The following is a 20,367-nucleotide window of genomic DNA, read 5'->3' on the forward strand; positions in this document are numbered from 1 at the left end:
CTACCAATATCATCTCTGCTCTTTCCTCCAGTAATTTTCTAAGTACTTTCTGAATAATGGGGATTGGAGGAAACGCATACAGAAGTCCTTCTGCCCAATGAGATCTTAGAATATCGTGGCCTTCTGCTCCTGTCTCTGGAAACCGGGCAAAGAACCTTGGGATCTGTGCATTCTGTATTGTCGCAAACAGATCTACTACTAGTTTTCCAAACCACTAAACTATCTCTGAATACATTGGGGTGAAGCATCCCCTCTGACTGATCTCTTTTCCCTCGACTGAGTCAGTCTGCTTGTTGGTTTTTTTCTCCTGATATATGTTCTACCTGTATTGACATTAAATGTGTCTCTGCCCAAGACATCAGTTGTGCCGTCTCTTCCATGAGATCTTTTGATTTTGTTCCTCCCTGACGGTTCACATGTGCTTTCCTAGCCATGTTGTCAGTTAGAATTAATACATGCTTGTTTACTAGATAATGATGAAAATGGTTTAATGCCATTCTTACTGCTCTTAATTCCAACCAATTGTTTGGTTGTTTCTTCTCTAAGGGAAACCAAATTCCCTGTGCTAGTAGACCTTCAGATGGACCCCCCATCCTTACAGGCTGGCATCTGTTGTCAAAATACTGGTTCTGATTGAATAAAAAAATGATCCCTGCTGAATTGCAGAAGTCAACCACCATTGAAGAGACATCTTGACCTTTTTTGGTACTAACACTTTGTATAGAGTGTGTGTTGTTTGTCTTTTTTGAAATGGCAGTAGAAACCACTGCAGATTCCGAGAGTGGTATCTAGCCCAGGTACTATTGCAATTGCTAATATTAGCTTCCCTAGAAGTTGAGACAGTGTTAATAATGTAGTTTTCTTTTGAGATAGTATTTGAGTAATCAGACCTTTGATACTGTTCTGCCTGTCTTGAGATAGGTATACCATACCCTTTGCAAAATCTATTATAGTTCCGAAATGCTATATCCTTGTTGCTGGGACTAAGTGACTTTTTTCCACATTGATTGTGAACCCATGAGCTTGTAAAGATTGTATTACTAACTGTCTGTCTCGACATGCCTGTATCTCTGATGTCGACAGTATTAAAATATCGTCTAAGTAACATACTATAGGAATTGGAATTGATCTAAGAGAAGCGGCTACCGCTGCCAGAAGTTTTTAAAATGTTCTCGGTGCAAAGGGAAGGCTAAAAGGCATTGCTTTGTATTGAAAATGCCTGCCCGCATATTCGATTCTGAGATAATGTCTGTACATTGGTTGAATTGGTATATGTAGGTATGCCTCTTTGAGATCTATTGATTGCATTATTTCACCTTGTCTGATGCATGCCAGTAATGACTTTAGTGAATGCATTTTGAATCTTCTGTATAATATTTTCTTGTTCAATTGTCTCAGATTCAGAATTCCCCTCCATCCCCTTGAGTATTTTGGTACCAGAAAGAAACTGGAATAAAACCCTGTTCGAATTTGATGTTGTGGTTCCAGATTGATTGCATTGATTTGGATTAGATGTTGAATTACTGTATTCATCAGCTCTCTTTGAGATGAATGGTTGTGCCATGCACATTGTAGGAACCTTTGTGTTGGGGGGGAGGTAATTCTAAAGCGAGACCGCTCGTCACTGTGCGTAACATCCATGCGTCTGTCATCCATTGGTGAAAGAAAAGTTGAAGTTTGCTCCCTAACGAGAAGGGCATATTTCAAGTCACTTGCCTCGACTTGATTGTCGTGACATGGTACCTCTAAAAGGTCTCTTGAAAGAATATTGACGTCCTCCTTTTCCACGAAAGGAGTTCCTATCATTTGAATATCCATATTAATAGAGTTGTGGTTTACCACACTGTGTGAAAACATTTGCAAATCCTTGATCATACCGAAAAGATCGGCGCTGATAAAGCGAAAATCTGCGGTCTGGTCTTTTATACAATGAAGGCAATACCTTCTTCTTATCTCTTGCTTCAACTAGAATTGGATCTAGTGAAGTTCTGAATAAAGAACGACCTTTATAAGGTGCTGACGCAAGCCTCCACTTAGACTTTGAATCTGCCCTCCAATGTCTCAGCCAAAGGAGTCGGCGTGATGAAATTGATGATTCCAGAGCCCTAGAAGCGAATTTTACTGCATCTAATGATGCATCAGAAGAATAATCTGCTGCTACTATAAGTTTTAATATATCTTGTTGAATTCTAAGTTCACCTGGTGGTAATCTTTCCCTCAGTTGACGAAGCCATATAAGAGAGGCACGGTTAAAGAATAAAGAAGAAATTGCTGTTCTAATTGCCCATGCAGCAGCTTGATGAGTCTTACGAGATGTCATCTCAGCTCTTTTATGTTCTACTTTAAGGCCTTCCCCAACCTCGCTAACTAAAATCGAAGATGAAGTTAATGTTGCTACAGGTTCATCTATCAAGAGTAACTGTAGTAATTCATCCAGTTCAGGAGCAACACAATATAATTTTTTATCAAAACTGTTCGGTCCCGATGTTGAACTAGGGTGTTCCCATGATTTTTGTATAATTTGTGAGAAAGATCTGGACATGGTACAAAATCTAAATCCAATTTGGGTAAGTTAAATAAAGTATTATTATGGTCAAGTTGGCTACCTGACTCAGATGTTTTTTCTATGTTGACACCCAAATTGGTATCTAATTTTGCCTTACACAACAATGACTTAAATAAGGCTGGATTAAAAAGACCTTGGAATGCTGGCTTTCTGAAACCATTTCCTCTTCATCATCTGACATATCAAATTCTTCTAGACAATCAAGTTTATCTCCTTGATTAAAGTAATTTACAGATTGTTGCTGTTGTTGGGGATGTATCTGATGTCGACAGTTAGTGCTGGTGAATGCACCAGACTGACAAGGATAGCCAGTTTGTTGCAGACCAGCTTGAAATATGCGAGAAATTGTCTGCGAAACTAATGTTTGAAAATCCAGTGCATTACTATCATTTGGGCCTTCTTTTCCTTTCAGGCCAGCATTTGTTGGCGTGAAAATGGCCTCAGGTGGACCATGAATCACATGGTCAGCTATATGTAAATGACCAGAGCACATAGGCCCTTGAGGTGCGAGCCTCCTTGACTCATCAATTAAACAATGACTTTGTGGTTCTATAGATATACTATCTTGACCCCACACATTTGAATCTTACTCATTTAATTGAGGCATTGTATTTTCAGATTGCTGAAGATTCACTGCTTCAGACTGAGATGTAATAGGCACCAATTGCGCTGCGCGCTGGGCCTTTTCAAATTGGCATTCTAATTGATTATGCCTACGTTTTTCCATCATATTAGAACTTTTAAGATTATTAGTTTGTGTGTCATTATTGTCCTGAAAAGGAATAAACACATGTTTGGTTTTGCCTCGTTTTTTTTTTTTTAGAGGCTGGGGCAAAAGTACTCTAGGAGTAGTGACTTGTTTTAATTCAGAAGATAATTCATCCTCTGCCATATTTGTTAATCAGGAGAATTAATGTAAATAGATAAGCAATTAATTAATTAATTTTTTTAATAAAATTATATATGTATATATATATAACAATCATTATTATTATTATTATTATTATTATTATTATTATTATTATTTTAAATTATAATGAATTGTAAATAAAAAACTTCCCTTAGGTGAACTTCCTCTTCAGTCTGAAGTTGATAATGGCGCAGTATATAGAGATAAACGGCCAACGGAATTTCTTGTACTTTAAAATGGCGGCGCTTTCAAATTTCTATTCATCAACCTTCCGTTAAACTGCTGAGCGCTCGAGCTCACTGATTTTTCTCATGGAGATATAGAGAAAATAGCGTTTACAAGCGTCTTATTTTTTTCTCAAATAATTACTTTTGTAATGCGATCTCGCCTTTGATAGCTTTGCCTGCCAGGCAAAGACTTCAATATTTATTCATCACAAATAGCCGGCTATCACAAGCGGCAGTTTGTTTTCTCGCCAATTTTAGTTATTTTCTTTCCTGGAGCCTGACTTTCTGTTGCAGGAACTCCAATGCCGCAAACAGAGGCTGCAATGGTGTAGGCGGTTATCCCAGCACGCCAGTTAACCAGCTCTCACACCGCGGCAATTTGCTTTTGAAAGAACAGTGTCCACTTCAAAGGGGATCGCTGCTGAGCAATTAGTGAGGCAAACGGCTTCCTATTTAGAAGCGGCGGCAGACTCAATGTCAATAGAAAAAAACTGCTGATATTGTAACAATCGCCTCCAGCAGCCCCCTTAATTTAAATAAAGGTACATTATTTCTTTGAAAATTCCAATTAAATGAATTAATTAATGTTAATCTTCCAGATTAATTAGCACTCCAGTCCTACCACATCGACTGAGTGAAAAGAACTGATCATGCGCAGAGGGAGGAGGCGGAACTAGGCTGCAGAGGGAGAAAAAGTTTGATGAGCACTCAGTGAAATCCAATCGAAGTGAAGATGTCCCAAGAGTAAAGAATGTCGGAGCAACGATGCATGAAAATAGGCTTGAGATATTTTCAAAAATCTATCCACAGATTGTTGGCTGGAAAAATAAACAAAAGAGAATTTATATTTATAATCCTCCTTGCTAAATCAACAACTGTTCAAAGTAAAAATTCTTCACTGATCATTGGATATTGTGCTAATGTATGATCAATTACTTTTTGTTTTTTTGGAAAAGGCCCTTATAACATTTGAATATTAAATTCATATATTAATTGTATTATTTTTAAATCTGGGAAAAGATACATACTTTGACAAGATATGGAAACAATGACTGAATTTTGACATATAGTGTTCCAGGACATCAAATAAAAAAACAGCCCTTCCTGTTAATGATTCTTTTATACAAGAGACTCCAGTCTCTTGTATAAAAGAATCATAATTAATCTCTGCATAGAGATGGAATAAAGGAAGAAAAGACTATAGGGAGAGACATCATTTAGATCATTTAGTCTGTAGAGACAGAATTTAGATTACCTTAAATTTTCCAGGACAGTTTCATGCTCTTCTCTAAGTTTTGATAGGGATGCATTTTCAGTCCTGAACCTTTCAATTTCCATTTCCAATTCAACAAGCTTCTCTTTCAAGAGCTGTGAACGGACATTCTCCCCTAAATGGAAACAAATTATGCAACATTTAAATATGTATCAAATCTTATCTACTCATCTCATCTTAAAATGGAATTAATACCTAAGGCTTTGCTGAGGATTTTATAAGGTTAGTGGAGTTAGAAAAAAATCATTATTTAAAAACAATACTCTAGTTGTAGCTATTATAATTACAGAACCATAAAATTGGAAAGGTTCTAACAGGTCATCAAGTCCATGTCCCTATGCATTGAAGAACTCACTACCCCATCTTCACTAGATCATTATCCAACCTCTGAAAACCTCCAGTGAAGGGAGGCTTTGCAATAACCTATTCCACTGATTGAGAGCTATTACTAATAGGTTTTTCCTAATGTCCATCTCTCTGGGCATGCCAGCCGTTGCCCATTCATGCGCGCCAGGGAGCTACTCTTTCAGTTTCTGGCGCTCCTGCGCGCACAAAAACCAGCTGGCCACTATGCATGCGCATACAGGAACCCAGAAGAGCAACGGGCAACGGCTGATGTGCCCTGAGAGATGGCTCTCCATGCCACTTCCGGCACACATGCCATAGGTTCGTCATCATGGCCTTAGGTCATCCTTCCAGTTATTTCCTTAGCAGATTGCTCAGTGACAGAACTTCAAATGTTCTACCTTCACTGTAAAAGCTGGGATACATTCAGAGATGGTTTTTGTGTGCGCATGCGTGCCAGAAACCGGAAGACCAGGTGGCTGGCACACATGCCAGAAACCGGAAGCTTAACTTCCCGTCACGCACACACGTGCTGGATAGCTACTCTTCCGATTTCTGGCATTCCCCCATGTGCACTCCCGTTTCGGTACTCAGTGCCGAAAAGTTCGCCAACACTGACCCAAGGGATCACGGGTTGTCTAGTTTTAATTAAAACCATTTGTGATAGACTGCAAAATACGCATCAAATAGATCCCTAAAGCATCTATATGTCTTACATTAAACTACTGCACAATTTGAAAACCATAATGCTTTATATACGCATTCAGTAATTTCTGGCTCTTAACCGTGGTTTACAGTGCAATGAAACTATTTGCCATATAAAAAGAACATGCATGTATAGGATATTCTGTATAAAATGATATAGGGCTAATTCTTACATACAGTAACTGATTTTTCTCTCTCCCTTACCACTTGATTCTTCCTGAGTCGTGTTTGATTTGCTCTCATGTCTTGATTGTGCATCTACCTTCGGTTTAGGTTTTAGGGAAGGAAAGAGTTTTAGCATCAGATCTGATGTAGGAGGCTCAGCTTCCTCATTAACAGTCTTATTTTGTTTCAGCAAAGCATCTCCTTTCTTCACCATGGCAATCTTCCTCTTTATTACTTTATCAGGAAAAGGTGTCTTAGAACAATCAGGAGTCAGAGGTACTTTAGAAAACATATCCCCATCTGGAATGTGTGTACAGAGATTGCTATTCTCAAAATCAGTCCATGAGATTTCATCATCAAACTCAAATTTATTTCTGTCACTACAGAACACGCTTGGATATGCCGTATCTCTACATAGCTCATTAGACTGGCCACCATCCTTTCCCACTGAATCAGGACTCTTAGTGCTCTCTGTGCTCTCCATTTGTTCTATGCACTCTGAAAATTCAGGACAGTCACTTTGGTTTTTCAAAGTGATCTTATCAGCTCCCTCACTTGCAGGTTTTATGGTAATCTCAAATTCTTCTTCACTTTCAGAAGTCATCTCACTGCTTTCATCAGATTTATCTTCCTCTAATTCAGTGTTTTTAGAATCTTGAAATTCAGCCGAGGAAGAAGTTTGAAGTGTTTCATAGTCAGCTGAACTTCTATGAACCATGAATGGTTCTGGTACCTGGGAATTATCCTTGTGCCTTTCATGGTTAAATGTTTGGGAAACCCAATTTTTTCCATTAAGGTCGGTTGCAGCTGTGATATTTAGCACATTCATCTGCTGCTCCTGCAATCTTGATTTAATAGGAGTAGAAGACAGTCTATGCTCTGAGGAAATTTTCTGGCCTTGATCCAAGATCCTTATTATCAGTGAAGAGTTACTGGCAAAAGATACTTCATCAGCAGCCTGCTCTAAAAACAAAAATTCATCCAATTCCTTTTTTTCTTTTTCTTTTTCAGCTTCCCAATTTCCCAACTTCTTTTGGAAAGAAAGTTCAAAAGACAGCTCTTGGTTTCTTTTACGTGGATTTATAAGAAATTCAGTTTCTTCTGATGGTGCTTCTTTTCCTGATGGTAATTTGACATTAATTTCATGCAGCTTTGCAAATGGCATTACATTTTCTTCATTCTTTTCTTTTTCTCCATTTATTTCTGATCTTAGAGAATTTCTCAGTACTTCCGGTTTCATTTCATTAGTGTTCTGTCTTGCAGATGAAGAAATGCCTTTTTCAGTGCAATTTCTGAGTCTTGTTGTCTTTCGAGCAGAAAAAGACACATTCTTTTTTGTTTTAATATTCTGATTTACATGTTTAGACACAAAGTTGTCAGAAATTTTATTTGAAGAGGCAGTTTTCCGATGAAGCTGCAGTTTGTCTGCTTTAATTGTATTTTTAATTTCTAAGGGATCAGGCTGTACAATTGTCTTACTTTCTTTTTGTTTAGCTACTGTATATTTGGCATATCTATTTAAGCCTTCACCTCGTTTTAAAAATGGTTGTTTTGAAATTGGTTTCTGGAATGCTGATTTTTCAGCCACCTAAAAAAAGGAATATATATATATATGTAAGTAATAATATCAAAACAATCTGTTCAGATTCCAGATTTTCTAAAATCTGTACAACACCTACATGAAAAAAAAATTTCTCACATTATGAAACTGGCACATTTTGTATACTGTAACTATTAACCTTGAGACTTGCTTTTTCATTCAACCTCTGTTCTTCCAACCGTATCTGCTCTTCTAAAAATTCTTCAAATGTTTGCTTTCTCTCTTGCATACTAGCAGCAATAGGCCTGTTTCAAGAGAACCAAACATAGTTATAATTTTGTATATTTTTCTTGTTGTAATTTGTTCATTAAAATAATTAAAATTGTTAAATCCTGCAGTACTATAGCACTGTTCTAATGCATTCAATACTCATGAATGCATTTACTTATTTCATGAATAAAGGCAAATATACATGTCCAAGGATAATGTTGCAGGATCCAATCTGTGTCAAATGTGAAGTTCCCTGACAATGGGCTCCAGTAGGAGTCTGAAAGCTCGGAAAACTAAAGCTCTGCCCCCAGTGACCAATCTAGATTGGATCCTGTACCCAAAGCTATTGCATTTTAATACATTTTCACCTTTTGCCATTCATATAATGCTATTACTTCCCTCTACTACAGATGTACTACCATATTAGTTAAACCTTTCCATCAGAAATAGATTTAACACACCAACTTTGATTGGTATACTAACTCTGCTCTTTCTTGGACAAATGCAGCCTAGTTACAATTGTTCATGTGCTGGCCACTTCATATTTAGATTGGTACCATATTCTTTATGAGGAGCTACCTTATGCTTGGTTCAGAGATTGCAACTGCAAACTGTCGTGTTGAGTGGAGCCCTTGACCATACACTTACTACTGAAACAATGAGTTACTTATCCAGAGAATCAAGATGCTATAGAGCACTGCACACCAGAACTACTAGACACAAGAACAGTTTTTTCCCGAACGCCCTCACTCTGCTAAACAAATAATTCCCTCAACACTGTCAAACTAGTTACTAAGTCTGCATTACTATTAATCTACCATCCATCTCCTCCCACTTATGACTGTATGACTATAACCTTGTTGTTGGTATCCTTAAGATTTATATTGACTGTTTCCCTATGACTATCATTAAGTGTTGTACCTTATGATTCTTGACTAATGTATCTTTTCTTTTATGTACACCAAGAGCGTATGCACCAAGACAAATACCTTGTGTATCCAATCACACTTGGCCAATAAAGAATTCTATTCTATTCTATTCTATTCTATTCTATTCTATTCTATTCTATTCTATTCTATTCTATTCTATTCTATTCTATTCTATTCTATTATTCTGTTGTACAAGGCCATGGTTTGAAATTTCAAAATGGATATAAGGATTCTAGAATCACCTAGAAAATATTCAAAATAGTAGTATTGAGATTTTTAGTAAATAGTATTCAATTTCTCCCCATTTTTATAGACTAAATTTTAATAAGATTATCCTTCTGATATTCTGCTTTTTTAAAGTTTTATATTCCTGCAGGTGCCTATGGAGATTCTGAATCATCCAGATCATGGTTGTCCCAAAATTGCTTTTCAAAAGGCAACTGAACTTTCCTATTTTTTTCCTTGAAAATATTTTGCTTCTCATCCAAGAAGCTTTCTCAGTTCTGGCTGAATGGTGGGGAATAGAAAGGTTTACATTCTTAGCAGTCATCTGGTCATTAGCAATCTGAAGGTTGGTCATTAGCTCTCTGAGATTTGTTGAAACCATTTGGGGGTTTAGCTGTACCCTCAGGATCACCTGCATCAGAGGTCAAATGGATATGGAACTTATTGGGACTGCTGAAAGGACTGTGTTGTAGTAAACGATTCTCAGAGAACTAATAATCAACCTTCAGACTGCTAAAGACCAGATGACTGCTAAGGAATATAAATCATTCCATTCACCAACATTCAGCCAGAACTGAAGAAGCTTCTTAGATGAGAAGTGAAACGTTTTCAATGAAAGAACCAAGAAAGTCCAGCTGCCTTTTGAAAAGCACTTTTGGGATTTCTACAGATGGATCCACTGGAATTTTCTTCAAGGCAAATAATTTTGTTACTGCCATTCTTTCAGCTTCAACTACAATAAATATAATCAAAATTAATAAGCTTAATTGCTTTTACATTTTTTGTCAGCATTTATAATAGTGCACTTTTTGTAAGCATTTGTAATACTGTACTTTTACTTTTTTACCTTTCTTCTTCATTAACAGCTTCTGAACACTTCCCTGCAGTCAGATTTTTAGAGGCCTCCATATTCCTTTGATCTTCAGAATCACTGTCTCCTTCTATATTTCCTTGTAGACTTTGTTCTGGAGATTGTTTAATTCTGCCTTCAAAAGTAAAAGTCATGCAAAGCTATTCCCCACTGTCTCTTTATGCACAAAGATATTTCTTGTGCAAGCTTTGTCAAGGAAGCAGTGAGGTTGCCCTTCTAGCTAAGATCTTGATTTTTCTCTCTTCTAGCTTTTGTTAAAATTTACTTTATTTTCCTCAGAAAAGAAATCTAACCACAGAAACAAGGTGAGGGACATATGCCTTAGCAATAGATAATAAAATATTCATTAAAACAATATCAGAGGGTAAATGACAGGATTTAAAATTTTAAAATATCATAGCAGAATTTATTTAAAAGATTGAAAAACAAATTGAGAATCAGTTTGGTGTAGCTGTTAAGCCATCAGGCTATAAACTGTCTTAGGCACATAGCCAATTGGATGACCTTGGTCACGCCAGTTCTGAAAAACCTTGCAAGAAAACTGTGCAGGTTTGTCCAGACAAACCCCAAGAATCTGACATGTCAAAGGGGAGGGAAAAAAAGAAATTGATACTCTAAAAAGTTTTTTTCTATAAATTGGGGTAAACAAAAATAATTTGGACGATTAGGTTTTGCAAAAAGAATAACACTTTCCCAAATTAAATCAAAGGTAACTTTTCTAGTATATCCCAGCATCTGCTTTTTATACATCAATTTTTCATACGAAAAATCTAATAATGGAGGCTCCACATTTTTCCACTATTATGCTATAGCCGCACTTGCAGCAACCATCATATACAGAACAATTGTTTTCAATTGTATGAGTTATCTCACTAAATAAAGACAGTAAACATATCTTGGGAGCATAACTAAATTTTCCAATACCTCTTAATCCCTCTAATCACTTCTGTCCAGAAACTTTATATAACCTCACAGGACCACCACACATGCATATAGGTACCTTTTGTTTTACTAAATTTCCAAAAATTATTTGAACCTCTCCCAATTATTTTAAAAACTTCTGTGGAGATATAATAATATTTAAATAGTGTTCTTGGATTTTTGCTGATCTAGAACATAATGTAGAATTCTTCTGTGTCTTTGATATTGATTCTTAAATCTGATTCACAAGTTTCTTTGAGAAATGTCTGACCATCCCTAACAGCATTTTATATAGTTTGGATATCAGACTTTTAGAAGACTCTGAAGGTTTTAACATATGATTTTCAAATCTGTTAATGGTCGTGATTCTATCCTATTATAGATTTTATTTTTAATAGATCCTCCCCCATTTCACCACTTAGCAGCCAATTAAAGTTTACACATGACAGTTATTGCTTTAAAATATCTTCTGGAATAATAACATCATTGTCTCCACACATTACTGGATAGCCCTGCAAGGTTTTTGGGGAAAGCACCATGATCCTTAATATGCATTAATGGAAAAGGAGCCAGAACTATTTTTTCTCCAATATTCCCAAATCCTCACAGAACATTAAAAAAATGTTAATACATGTTGTTATAAGGACTTCAAATTTGGTTTATATAAGAACAAAGCAAATTGTCTGCTTCTACAATCTAACAATGTAACATGCAGACTATGAAAAGAAAAAAAGTATACAAGTATATGAGATTCTGTCTCATGGTAAAAACTCTGGATTTTTTAATTGGACCGTTTCTCTCATCTATATTATGAAAGTCAGAAATTAATCTACTTGTTAACCTTCGAGTACATAAAATTACTTTATAGAAATTCTTTTAAGAAAATCAATTTGTCATTTATGTAAAACAGAAGATCCACTGACTTCCTAAAACACGCCTGTGAAGATGTGGAAAGCAGGATAGAAGATTGAATCTTCTATATAAATTCTCATGTATTCAACTAATGAAAAAATCATGCCAAATTATTACCAAAGTAGAGAGAGTAAATGAATTTGGGTTGAAAAAACAATAAAAATACCCTGTTTCCCCAAAAATAAGACCTCCCCGGATAATAAGCCCAATCAGGCTTTTGAGTGCATGCGCTAAAATAAACTCTCCCCAAAAATAAGCCCCTCCCCAAAATAAGCCCTCCCCAAAAATATTTAAGCACCATTTCCTCTGGTTAGGGTTAGGGAGGCAGAGGTGAAAATCAGGTAAGATGGCAAGAGGAGCCCATCTTGCTCCACACGTCCCAAAATAATAAGACCTCCCCTGAAAATAAGGCCAAGCACTTTTTGGGGGTCAAAAAAACTATAAGACAGGATCTTATTTTCGGGGAAACATAGGTAACATTCTGAGTAGCCTTAATTGCTTGTTTTTAGAAAATCCTCCTCAGGATTTGGAATACATTTCCTAAAAAAGTTAAAATGAATTATTATTGTAAATCTGAATACCTCTGAGGCCCCAAGCTCACCATATCTCCAACCAATATAGAGAACGATATGGAAGCTATTTCCTTATGCTGAAATTTGTAAAGACTCTGAAATAAAGAAAAGATTCTCACTGATTTGAACTCTCAATGCAAAACCTAGAAAAATTTCCAATTTTTGAAAGATCGAGGGAAACAATGGTATCTTCAAGCAAGAAAGAAAATCGTAATCTCCAATGGTAAACAAATTTCTGTTTCATTACATATATTGTGTCAATAACTCTAGGTTGGCCAGTCTTAGACATACATGTATTTTTAGTTAGGATACAGGTTTGCTTTACCTGAAATAGTGTTTTGGTCTTCAAGTTTCAATTCATTGTTCTCTTTCAAAGAAATGTCTAAAGACTGCTTCTTATAAAAAGGGTCTGCAGAATGATTTTTCTTCAATATTTGGTTATTACTGAAATTTTGTAAATAATCTCTTTGGTCCACAGGAGAAGAAACATGGGATGTACTGTCCCAAACAGTGTTGCCTCTACTGGGACATAGTGGAAAATAAGGGACAGGAGACGAACAAACCGATCCAGCATAGTTCTGGGTTCCATCGTCTTTGGTTGCAGGAGACCCTTTCATTTAAACACAAAATGGCAGATACTAAATTGATTTATGGAAAACTGGGACATTCACCTTTTCCATTCCCCTCTGCATCTGCTATTTATTATCAAGGAAAGCCTGAAACACTTAATACTTTGCAATTTTACAGATACCGTGTTTCCCTGAAAATAAGACCATGTCTTATATTTTTTTTGAACCCTGAAATAAGCACCTGGCCTCATTGCCATGCGCTCAAAAGCCCGATTGGACTTATTATCAGGGGATGTCTTATTTTGGGGAAAACAGGTACATATTTTGAACTAACTGGATAGTTAGAGAAGGTAAAAGAATAAATCTGAAAATCTTGGGCTGAGAATTTTTTGCATTTTCATTCACACGTCTCTTACCCTTATTTTTTAAAATATTTTCAAAAATACAAATGTACCATTTTCCGATAGTCAAAACTAATATTGGATCATGTGAATCATATTTATTTCAGAATTCTGAAACAGCCCATTTATTTGAATTTACAAAAGTTCATACGTCTCCTGTTTTTAGTCTACTTGGTGTGTAAAACGGGTGTCAAATTTGCCACACTTATTTAAAAAGAAGATCTACAGGTAGTCTTTGATTAATGACTGTTCATTTGGCCTTGTACAATAGCCTTGGAAAAAGGGACTTATGACCTGTACTTGCACTTACGACTATCACACCCACCCTGCAGCTAAGTGATTGCAATTTGAGTGCTTGCAATTGGCTCACATTTATGACAGCTTGCATCTTCTTGCTTTCAAGTAATAATCACAATTTGCAATTTGTTTTTGCTGGTAAAAAAACACCCGTTTGGGGATGTTGGGGCCATTTAACAGCCTTGTGATTCAGTTAACGGCACGGTTTTCTTAAAAACTGAAACTGTAAAAATTGTCATAAAATCAGGTCCAACTCAAGCTACAATCATGACTTACAAAAGAAATTCTGGTCCCAATTGTGGTCATAAGTCAAGGACTACCTGCATTGTGATTTTTATAAGGGTATGTTTCAATAACATGAATACTACCCTGTTTTCCCCAAAATAAGACATCCCCTGATAATAAACCCAATCGGGTTTTTGAGCGCATGGCAATAAGGCCAAGCGCTTATTTCAGGGTTCAAAAATATATATGACAGGGTCTTATTTTCAGGGAAACACGGTATGCATGAATTACAATCTGAACACTCACATTTCTAGAATTTGTTATGTTTAAAACAGGAGGCTATAGGTCTTAATAGTAGCAGCCACAAAATGTCTCTCAAATCAAGGTTTTGGAGAAGGGCCACAGGATGCTTAAGCAATTATATTTTTACTATAATTATATAGTAAAAAGAAAATTATGTCACATGTTTTATACACTAATAAGGATGTCTGGGAAAAAAAGAGGTGTCAACATCCATCTTTCATATATCTCAATTTAGATAGTGATTAGCTAGGCAGCAAGAAAAGTAGATTTTACTAGCTATCTCAAAATATATAAAAGCATATGTAAAATGAATGTCTACTAAAGATTTTAAAATTAGATCACTACTCACTCACCAGTGTGTTCTTGCTGATCAGCAACCAGGGAAAATAAGTTTTGTTGCTCTTCCATTAATCTCTGAATTTGCTCCATTTGCTGCCTTCTCAGAAGTTCCTTCTTGTGGTGTTGCAGTTCTTTGAGCTTTTTGAGTATAATTAGGCAGATTTTTTCTTAGATCTTATGCATTAGGCTAATTAGCTAATACAGTTAAGTGAAACTGTTTTCAGAAAACTAAGAATATACTTTAAAAGCATTTCTAGCATTGAAGGCTAAGCACAAGTACCACCTGACTCTTGCAAATTGTACAGTAGTCTTCCATTAAAACAGGTGAGAAAATATGGATGTTACTGGTTGATAAATACCAGACTGAAATTCAAATGAAACTATAACATTTCTCCTTAGATTTGGCAAGAGTAGAGAAACCATAACAACACATAAAGAAGTGGGTTCATGAAAGTTTCCTTGGCAAAAGGACAGAGCTATGTACCCCGTTTTCACAAGGAAGAATATTTTTAATCTGTCTAAAATAAATACATAGTCATCTTTGTGTTTTTTACCTGCTCCAGCTTTTGCAAGAGTAATTCAGTGCAGCATCCTTCATCCAGATCATCTAATTGATCAGAACCAGGCTTAGTTTCAGTGGCGGTCCATTGAGCTGGGACATTTTTAATCATTAACGTTTGCTCCTTGTTAGAAGCTGCAGTTGAAAAAAGTGTCTTGGAGGAATCCAATTTTTCCTCAAAAGAACTTTTAAGGTCCAGTGTTTGCTCTTTGTGCATAATGTCTTCACTTGGAGAAATGCTACTTGATCTCTGTATCAAATTAACACCATGACCTGATGAGACATTTTCAGTATTGATTGCTCTGGTGGTTTTCAAACCAGGGAAAGCAGGATTTAGTATGACTCCAGCACGGGCACTGTTAGACATCCAGTGCGAAATCAAGTTTTCCTCCCAATTCAGATCTGTGGAAGTGGCCATCTGGAAAAGTAAAACAGTCCAACCTTAAATAATCTTATTGCTGGAGAAGTTTGAGAAATCCAATGTCTCACTTTCAGTTCCTGAACAATTTTAAAAAGAAATAAAAACATAAGTCACATACAGTTAGTGCTCGACTTATGATGGCAATTGGGACTGGAATTTCTGTCACTAAAGTGATGGTGACGTAAAGCATGAGGGCAATCCCTGTAGTCTCTATTGTCACCCTTAACTAAATCCCACAGTGGTTAGAAAAAGCAATTTCCAGCCAGCTTCCCATAATCAAAATCAATGGGAAATCTGGCAAGATGTTGCAAGTACTAGGCCGACAGGTATAATATTAATAAATAGTATTATTTTTCTGTGACAAGAACTCACATGAAACCCAAACGTAGTATGTTTGTGTGCAAATTCTTTGCTGTGTCAATATTCAGCAAGAAATTATGCAAGTTATTCTTGGTAATTCTTGAGGTAGGATGGGGATCTGATGATTTATCTAAAAACTACATGTGGATTAAGGATAATCTGCTTCATTATACAAAAAAGAAGAAGCTTGCTAAAGGATCTGGATCATTACCACAACTAGAGAAAAAAGACAGGAAAATACTAGTTCATATGCAGCAATTTTTAAATTAAGATGAAGGATGTTATATAAATCCTTATACTGCTAAGGCTGAATTATTTAGAGGATGTTTATTTCCATATAATTGTCTCCATCATAGATATGCTGATTATCAACACACAATTGTACTTTTTCTTTTGTCTGGGCTAACGCTATCAAATAAATGCAATGCAGTTGAAGCAAGTGTTCATTTATTAGAGTTTAGGAGGAGCTAAAATATATTCATTCACCCAGGCCTTTTAATGCTTTCGTTTAATTGTTTCATAAGCTACTTTCAGCTTTTAGAGGAGCAGAATAGCTTGAATCAAGTTATCTGCAGGACCACCTTCCCCTAAAGACATCTACCCATCCTACCAGCCAGCCAGGGTGGGCATGCTCTTGGTCGCTTCCCACAAATCCTGTCATCTAATGGAAGCTAGAAAGCATGCCAGCAAGGCAGCCCCTGCCTTGTTGGCAGAACACCTTGTTCCCCAAAGTTCAGCAGGGCTCCATCCATTTATTCATTTATTTATTTATTTATTTTATTTTCTATCTAACTCATCATGGGGCTACTCTAGGCTGCTTACAAAATTAAAAACAGAAATGAAAAGAAGTGTAAAGGTAACAGTAGTAAAGGAATAGATCAATAGAATAAACAATGAAAAAGAAAAAAACTGGCTTTTCCCCAAGCGTGGGGAGAGGATTAGATGATGGCACGTTAACATGGATTGGTACCAGGTTTTGTTGTTTTAATGTTTCATGTTTTAACTGCTTTGTTTTATAGTTTTAAATTTTGATTTTATGTATCTTTTAAGTTTTGATCGGGAACAGGCCAGAGTTGCCAGAAAGATGACCATCTATATCAAACAAACAAACAAAATTTGACAGCCCATGAGCTTTAGAAATGACAATTTTACTAGGGTCATCTTCCTCTTGAGTGGATGTTTCACTAAGTAGTGATGGAGAAAAGAGAAGTTCCAGGGCCTTCCATTATGGATGCCACGGGGTTAATAAATTTGCTCCTCTTATTTTATATCTATAAGAAACGACTGAGAGAGATTATTTGCTGACAAGTCAGGTATTATTTGTAAACTAATAAGGATTTTCCTATGTGAATGAAAGCAGCCATGTAGTGCCTCCTGGTGGTTGAATTGAAAATATCACCCAGTATATACAGTACACTAATCCCCCACAAAAAGATGGTGTGGAATTCATGATAAACCCCATACATAAGAAATGACATAATGTAAGATCGGTAGCTCTCTTCATAGGGAAGGAGAACTTCTATATAATACTTCAGTAAGATAATTCTCAGCTGAACATCATGACTGCAGACCAAACAAGAATGCAGTTGTAGGTCTTTCCTGATGCCTGGAGGCTATTAGGATATGGATGGGGCAAACACTTGGTCTGAAGGCAGAATTACTTTGTGCATGAAGGATTTCCGATACCAAAGACCATCTTAATTCTGAACAGGTCATTAGCAAAAGTAGATTGTAACCCACAGTTCCTGCTCAAAAACTAGGGGACCTTTACACAGACCTTTCTTAGATTAGGACACCCTGCTCATTATCCCTCATGCCCTGGTCATTCTGATTTGGACTATTGTCTCTCCCTGAAGACTAATTCTAATTTTGACTAGTTTTTTCCCCAATTACTTGTATAAGGATTATTCTCTATACTATTCATGTTCTCTTGTATTTTCTGTTATGGATTGTACCGGTAGAGGCTAAACCAATTTCCTTGTATACATGATGCACAATGACAATAAAGATTGTTGTTGTTGTTGTTGTTGTTGTTATTAATTCGAAGCTTCAGCTGGTCTAGAAGCAGCAGTGTGGACACTTTGGAGAGCCAGTCAGTTTGGCCCATTTAATACTATTGTATTAACATTAGATGCAATTTGAGGCAGGATTCTTACTTATAAGACTTGACTATCTTCAGAACCACATATTTCCAGCAGCTTTGCTGTATGTTTTAAAATTGGAAGACAGAGTATTTTCTGGGCCGCTACAGCTAGAAATAGTCATTTGTAAGGACTCTCAAATAAGGTCTTCTCAGTCACTGTCCTTACCTTTCTCTTTGAAATTACATCCCCCAGAGGTCAGATTGGTTTTCAAAAACCCAAGAGAGTTTGAGCCAATCAAAACTTGCTTTTTCAGTAAACCTGAAGGTTTAGTGAACTTTCAAGATCTGATGTACTGTATACAAACAGGAGAACTGTTTGTATTTGAATTGGTTGTTCCCTAGTACTTGGGATAATTAGATTATATAATTTTTTTTAATTAAGTTTTAGTTCTATTACTTTTTTTTTTTTTAATTTGATTTATATGCCGCCCTTCTCCGAAGACTCAGGGCGGCTTACAATGTGCTCAGCAATAGCCTTCATCCTTTTGTATATTTATACAAAGTCAGCTTATTGCCCCCACAAACTGGGTCCTCATTTCACCTACCTTAGAAAGGATGGAAGGCTGAGTCAACCTTGAGCCTTGGCGAGATTCGAACCCTGCAGTAATTGCAGGCAGCTGGTCTTAATAACCAGCTTAATAACAGGGTGCCTTAAACCCCTGTACTACCAAGGCTCTTACTTAAGTATGTAAGCTACTCACAATCATATAAACCAGGGTGTCAAACTCAAGGCCTGGAGGCCGGATCCGGCCCCTAGGGTGCTTAGATCTAGCCCACGGGGCTGCCCTGGAAATAGCAAAGGACCAGCCTGCAATGCCTCTGCCAGTGAAAAGGGAGCTTGGGAGGACTGCATGCAGCCCTCCTGAGCTCTGTTTTCACTGGCAGAGGGTTGCAGGAGGCCATTGAGACTGAAAACGGAGCTCGCAAGGGCTGCGGGCGGCACTCCCAAGCTCCCTTTTCGCTGGTAGATGGTTGCAGGAGGCCATCGCAGCTGAAACAGAGATTGGGAGCCAGTTTTTCCTGGTAGAGTGTTCAGGCCACCATAGGCACCCCTGACACAAGTGATGTTGAGCTGGCCATGCCCACACTAGCCACACCCACTCAAACACAACCCTGATGCGGCCGTCAGTGAAATTGAGTTTGACACCCCTGATATAAACCAAGAAAAATAAACAAGCACATCAATATTCATGTACTATTTTTCAGCTGCTTGGACTATATTTGATCATACTAATGAGGGGCAATTCTGAACTCATTTGGGCTGCTTCCACTTTTGATGGAAATATAATTTGATGGAAATATAATACAATAATTAAGTGACCAATGTTTTAAAAATCTATTTATATTTGTGTTTTTTATTTGGCTACCAAATTTATTTATTTACAGTATCTTAATGCCACCCAATTTTTCATTTCTAACTGGATTACAATTAAAAAATAATTTATGAAAAATCTATAAAATATATACCAAAAACATATAAAAATAATATGAAAATATGATAATCTCACATGATAAAGATAAATAATCCATATTGCTATCCGGTTGGTGTGAGACAGAAGTTACTGTTTCTGCATTTCACAATTACCTTGACAGAATTCAACAGAACTTTGTTCCATATTCTGATTTAGGCAGCTTTCATAAACAAAAAAGATTTTTTGTGTTGATAATACTTTTTATTTATAAATCTCCAGAGTTTGCAGTGTCTTTCCCACCTTTTTATTATGTTGTTATAAATCTTGTTTATTGTTAGGTATCATTTTAATAGTGATGTTTATATAATTAAAGATAATTAACATTATACTATTTAGATAGTTTAGACTAGTATTGAGAAAAGAGAAGAAAAAGAAAAGTATTCTATTAACATTATTTACAGTTTAGGATGTCAATGTTACAAGCATAAAATTATTTGCCTTTTTCATCTAAAGTTGAGTAAATTATTGAAAAAACACTACAACTTATATCAAAAGTATGTTTTGATCTTAAACTAATTATTTAACAGTCAAAAACAGTACTATTATACTGGGTTTTTTTTTATTATGTGCTATCAAGTTGTTTTTTGACTCCTAGCAACTAAATATTTGTCATCATGACCTATCCTTAACCTACTCTGTCAAGTCTCCCAAATGGTGCATTCATCTACACTGTAACTGAGTCCTGGCTAGCAATTATTACCGTGTTTCCCCGAAAATAAGACCTTGCCTTATATTTTTTTGAACCTTGAAATAAGTGTCATGCACTTAAAAGCCCGATTGGGCTTATTATCAGGGGATGTCTTATTTTGGGGGAAACAGGGTAATAATAATTGTCGATTGTATTGTG

The 20,367-nt window shown here is 36.4% G+C and overlaps 1 protein-coding gene across 3 annotated transcripts in view; it reads right to left on the bottom strand.

Annotated features, from left to right (window-relative positions):
* Positions 1–20,367, bottom strand: part of CPAP (centrosome assembly and centriole elongation protein) — a 32,338-nt gene that overhangs the window by 10,891 nt on the left and 1,080 nt on the right. For 2 of the 3 annotated variants that reach the window (XM_060686229.2, XM_034409824.3), the window contains exons 2-8: positions 15,120–15,542; positions 14,580–14,703; positions 12,757–13,041; positions 10,003–10,141; positions 7,931–8,036; positions 6,231–7,779; positions 4,959–5,091 (exon numbers count right to left, since the gene is read on the bottom strand). In XM_060686229.2, the coding sequence (XP_060542212.2) occupies positions 4,959–5,091; positions 6,231–7,779; positions 7,931–8,036; positions 10,003–10,141; positions 12,757–13,041; positions 14,580–14,703; positions 15,120–15,542 (2,759 nt within the window). The remainder of the gene's footprint in view (positions 1–4,958; positions 5,092–6,230; positions 7,780–7,930; positions 8,037–10,002; positions 10,142–12,756; positions 13,042–14,579; positions 14,704–15,119; positions 15,543–20,367) is intronic. The other variant, XM_060686230.2, reaches the window with a different exon arrangement.

The sequence above is a fragment of the Pantherophis guttatus genome, chromosome 5 (assembly GCF_059756535.1).
Source record: "Pantherophis guttatus breed Tessera chromosome 5, ASM5975653v1, whole genome shotgun sequence".
NCBI lineage: Eukaryota > Metazoa > Chordata > Lepidosauria > Squamata > Colubridae > Pantherophis > Pantherophis guttatus.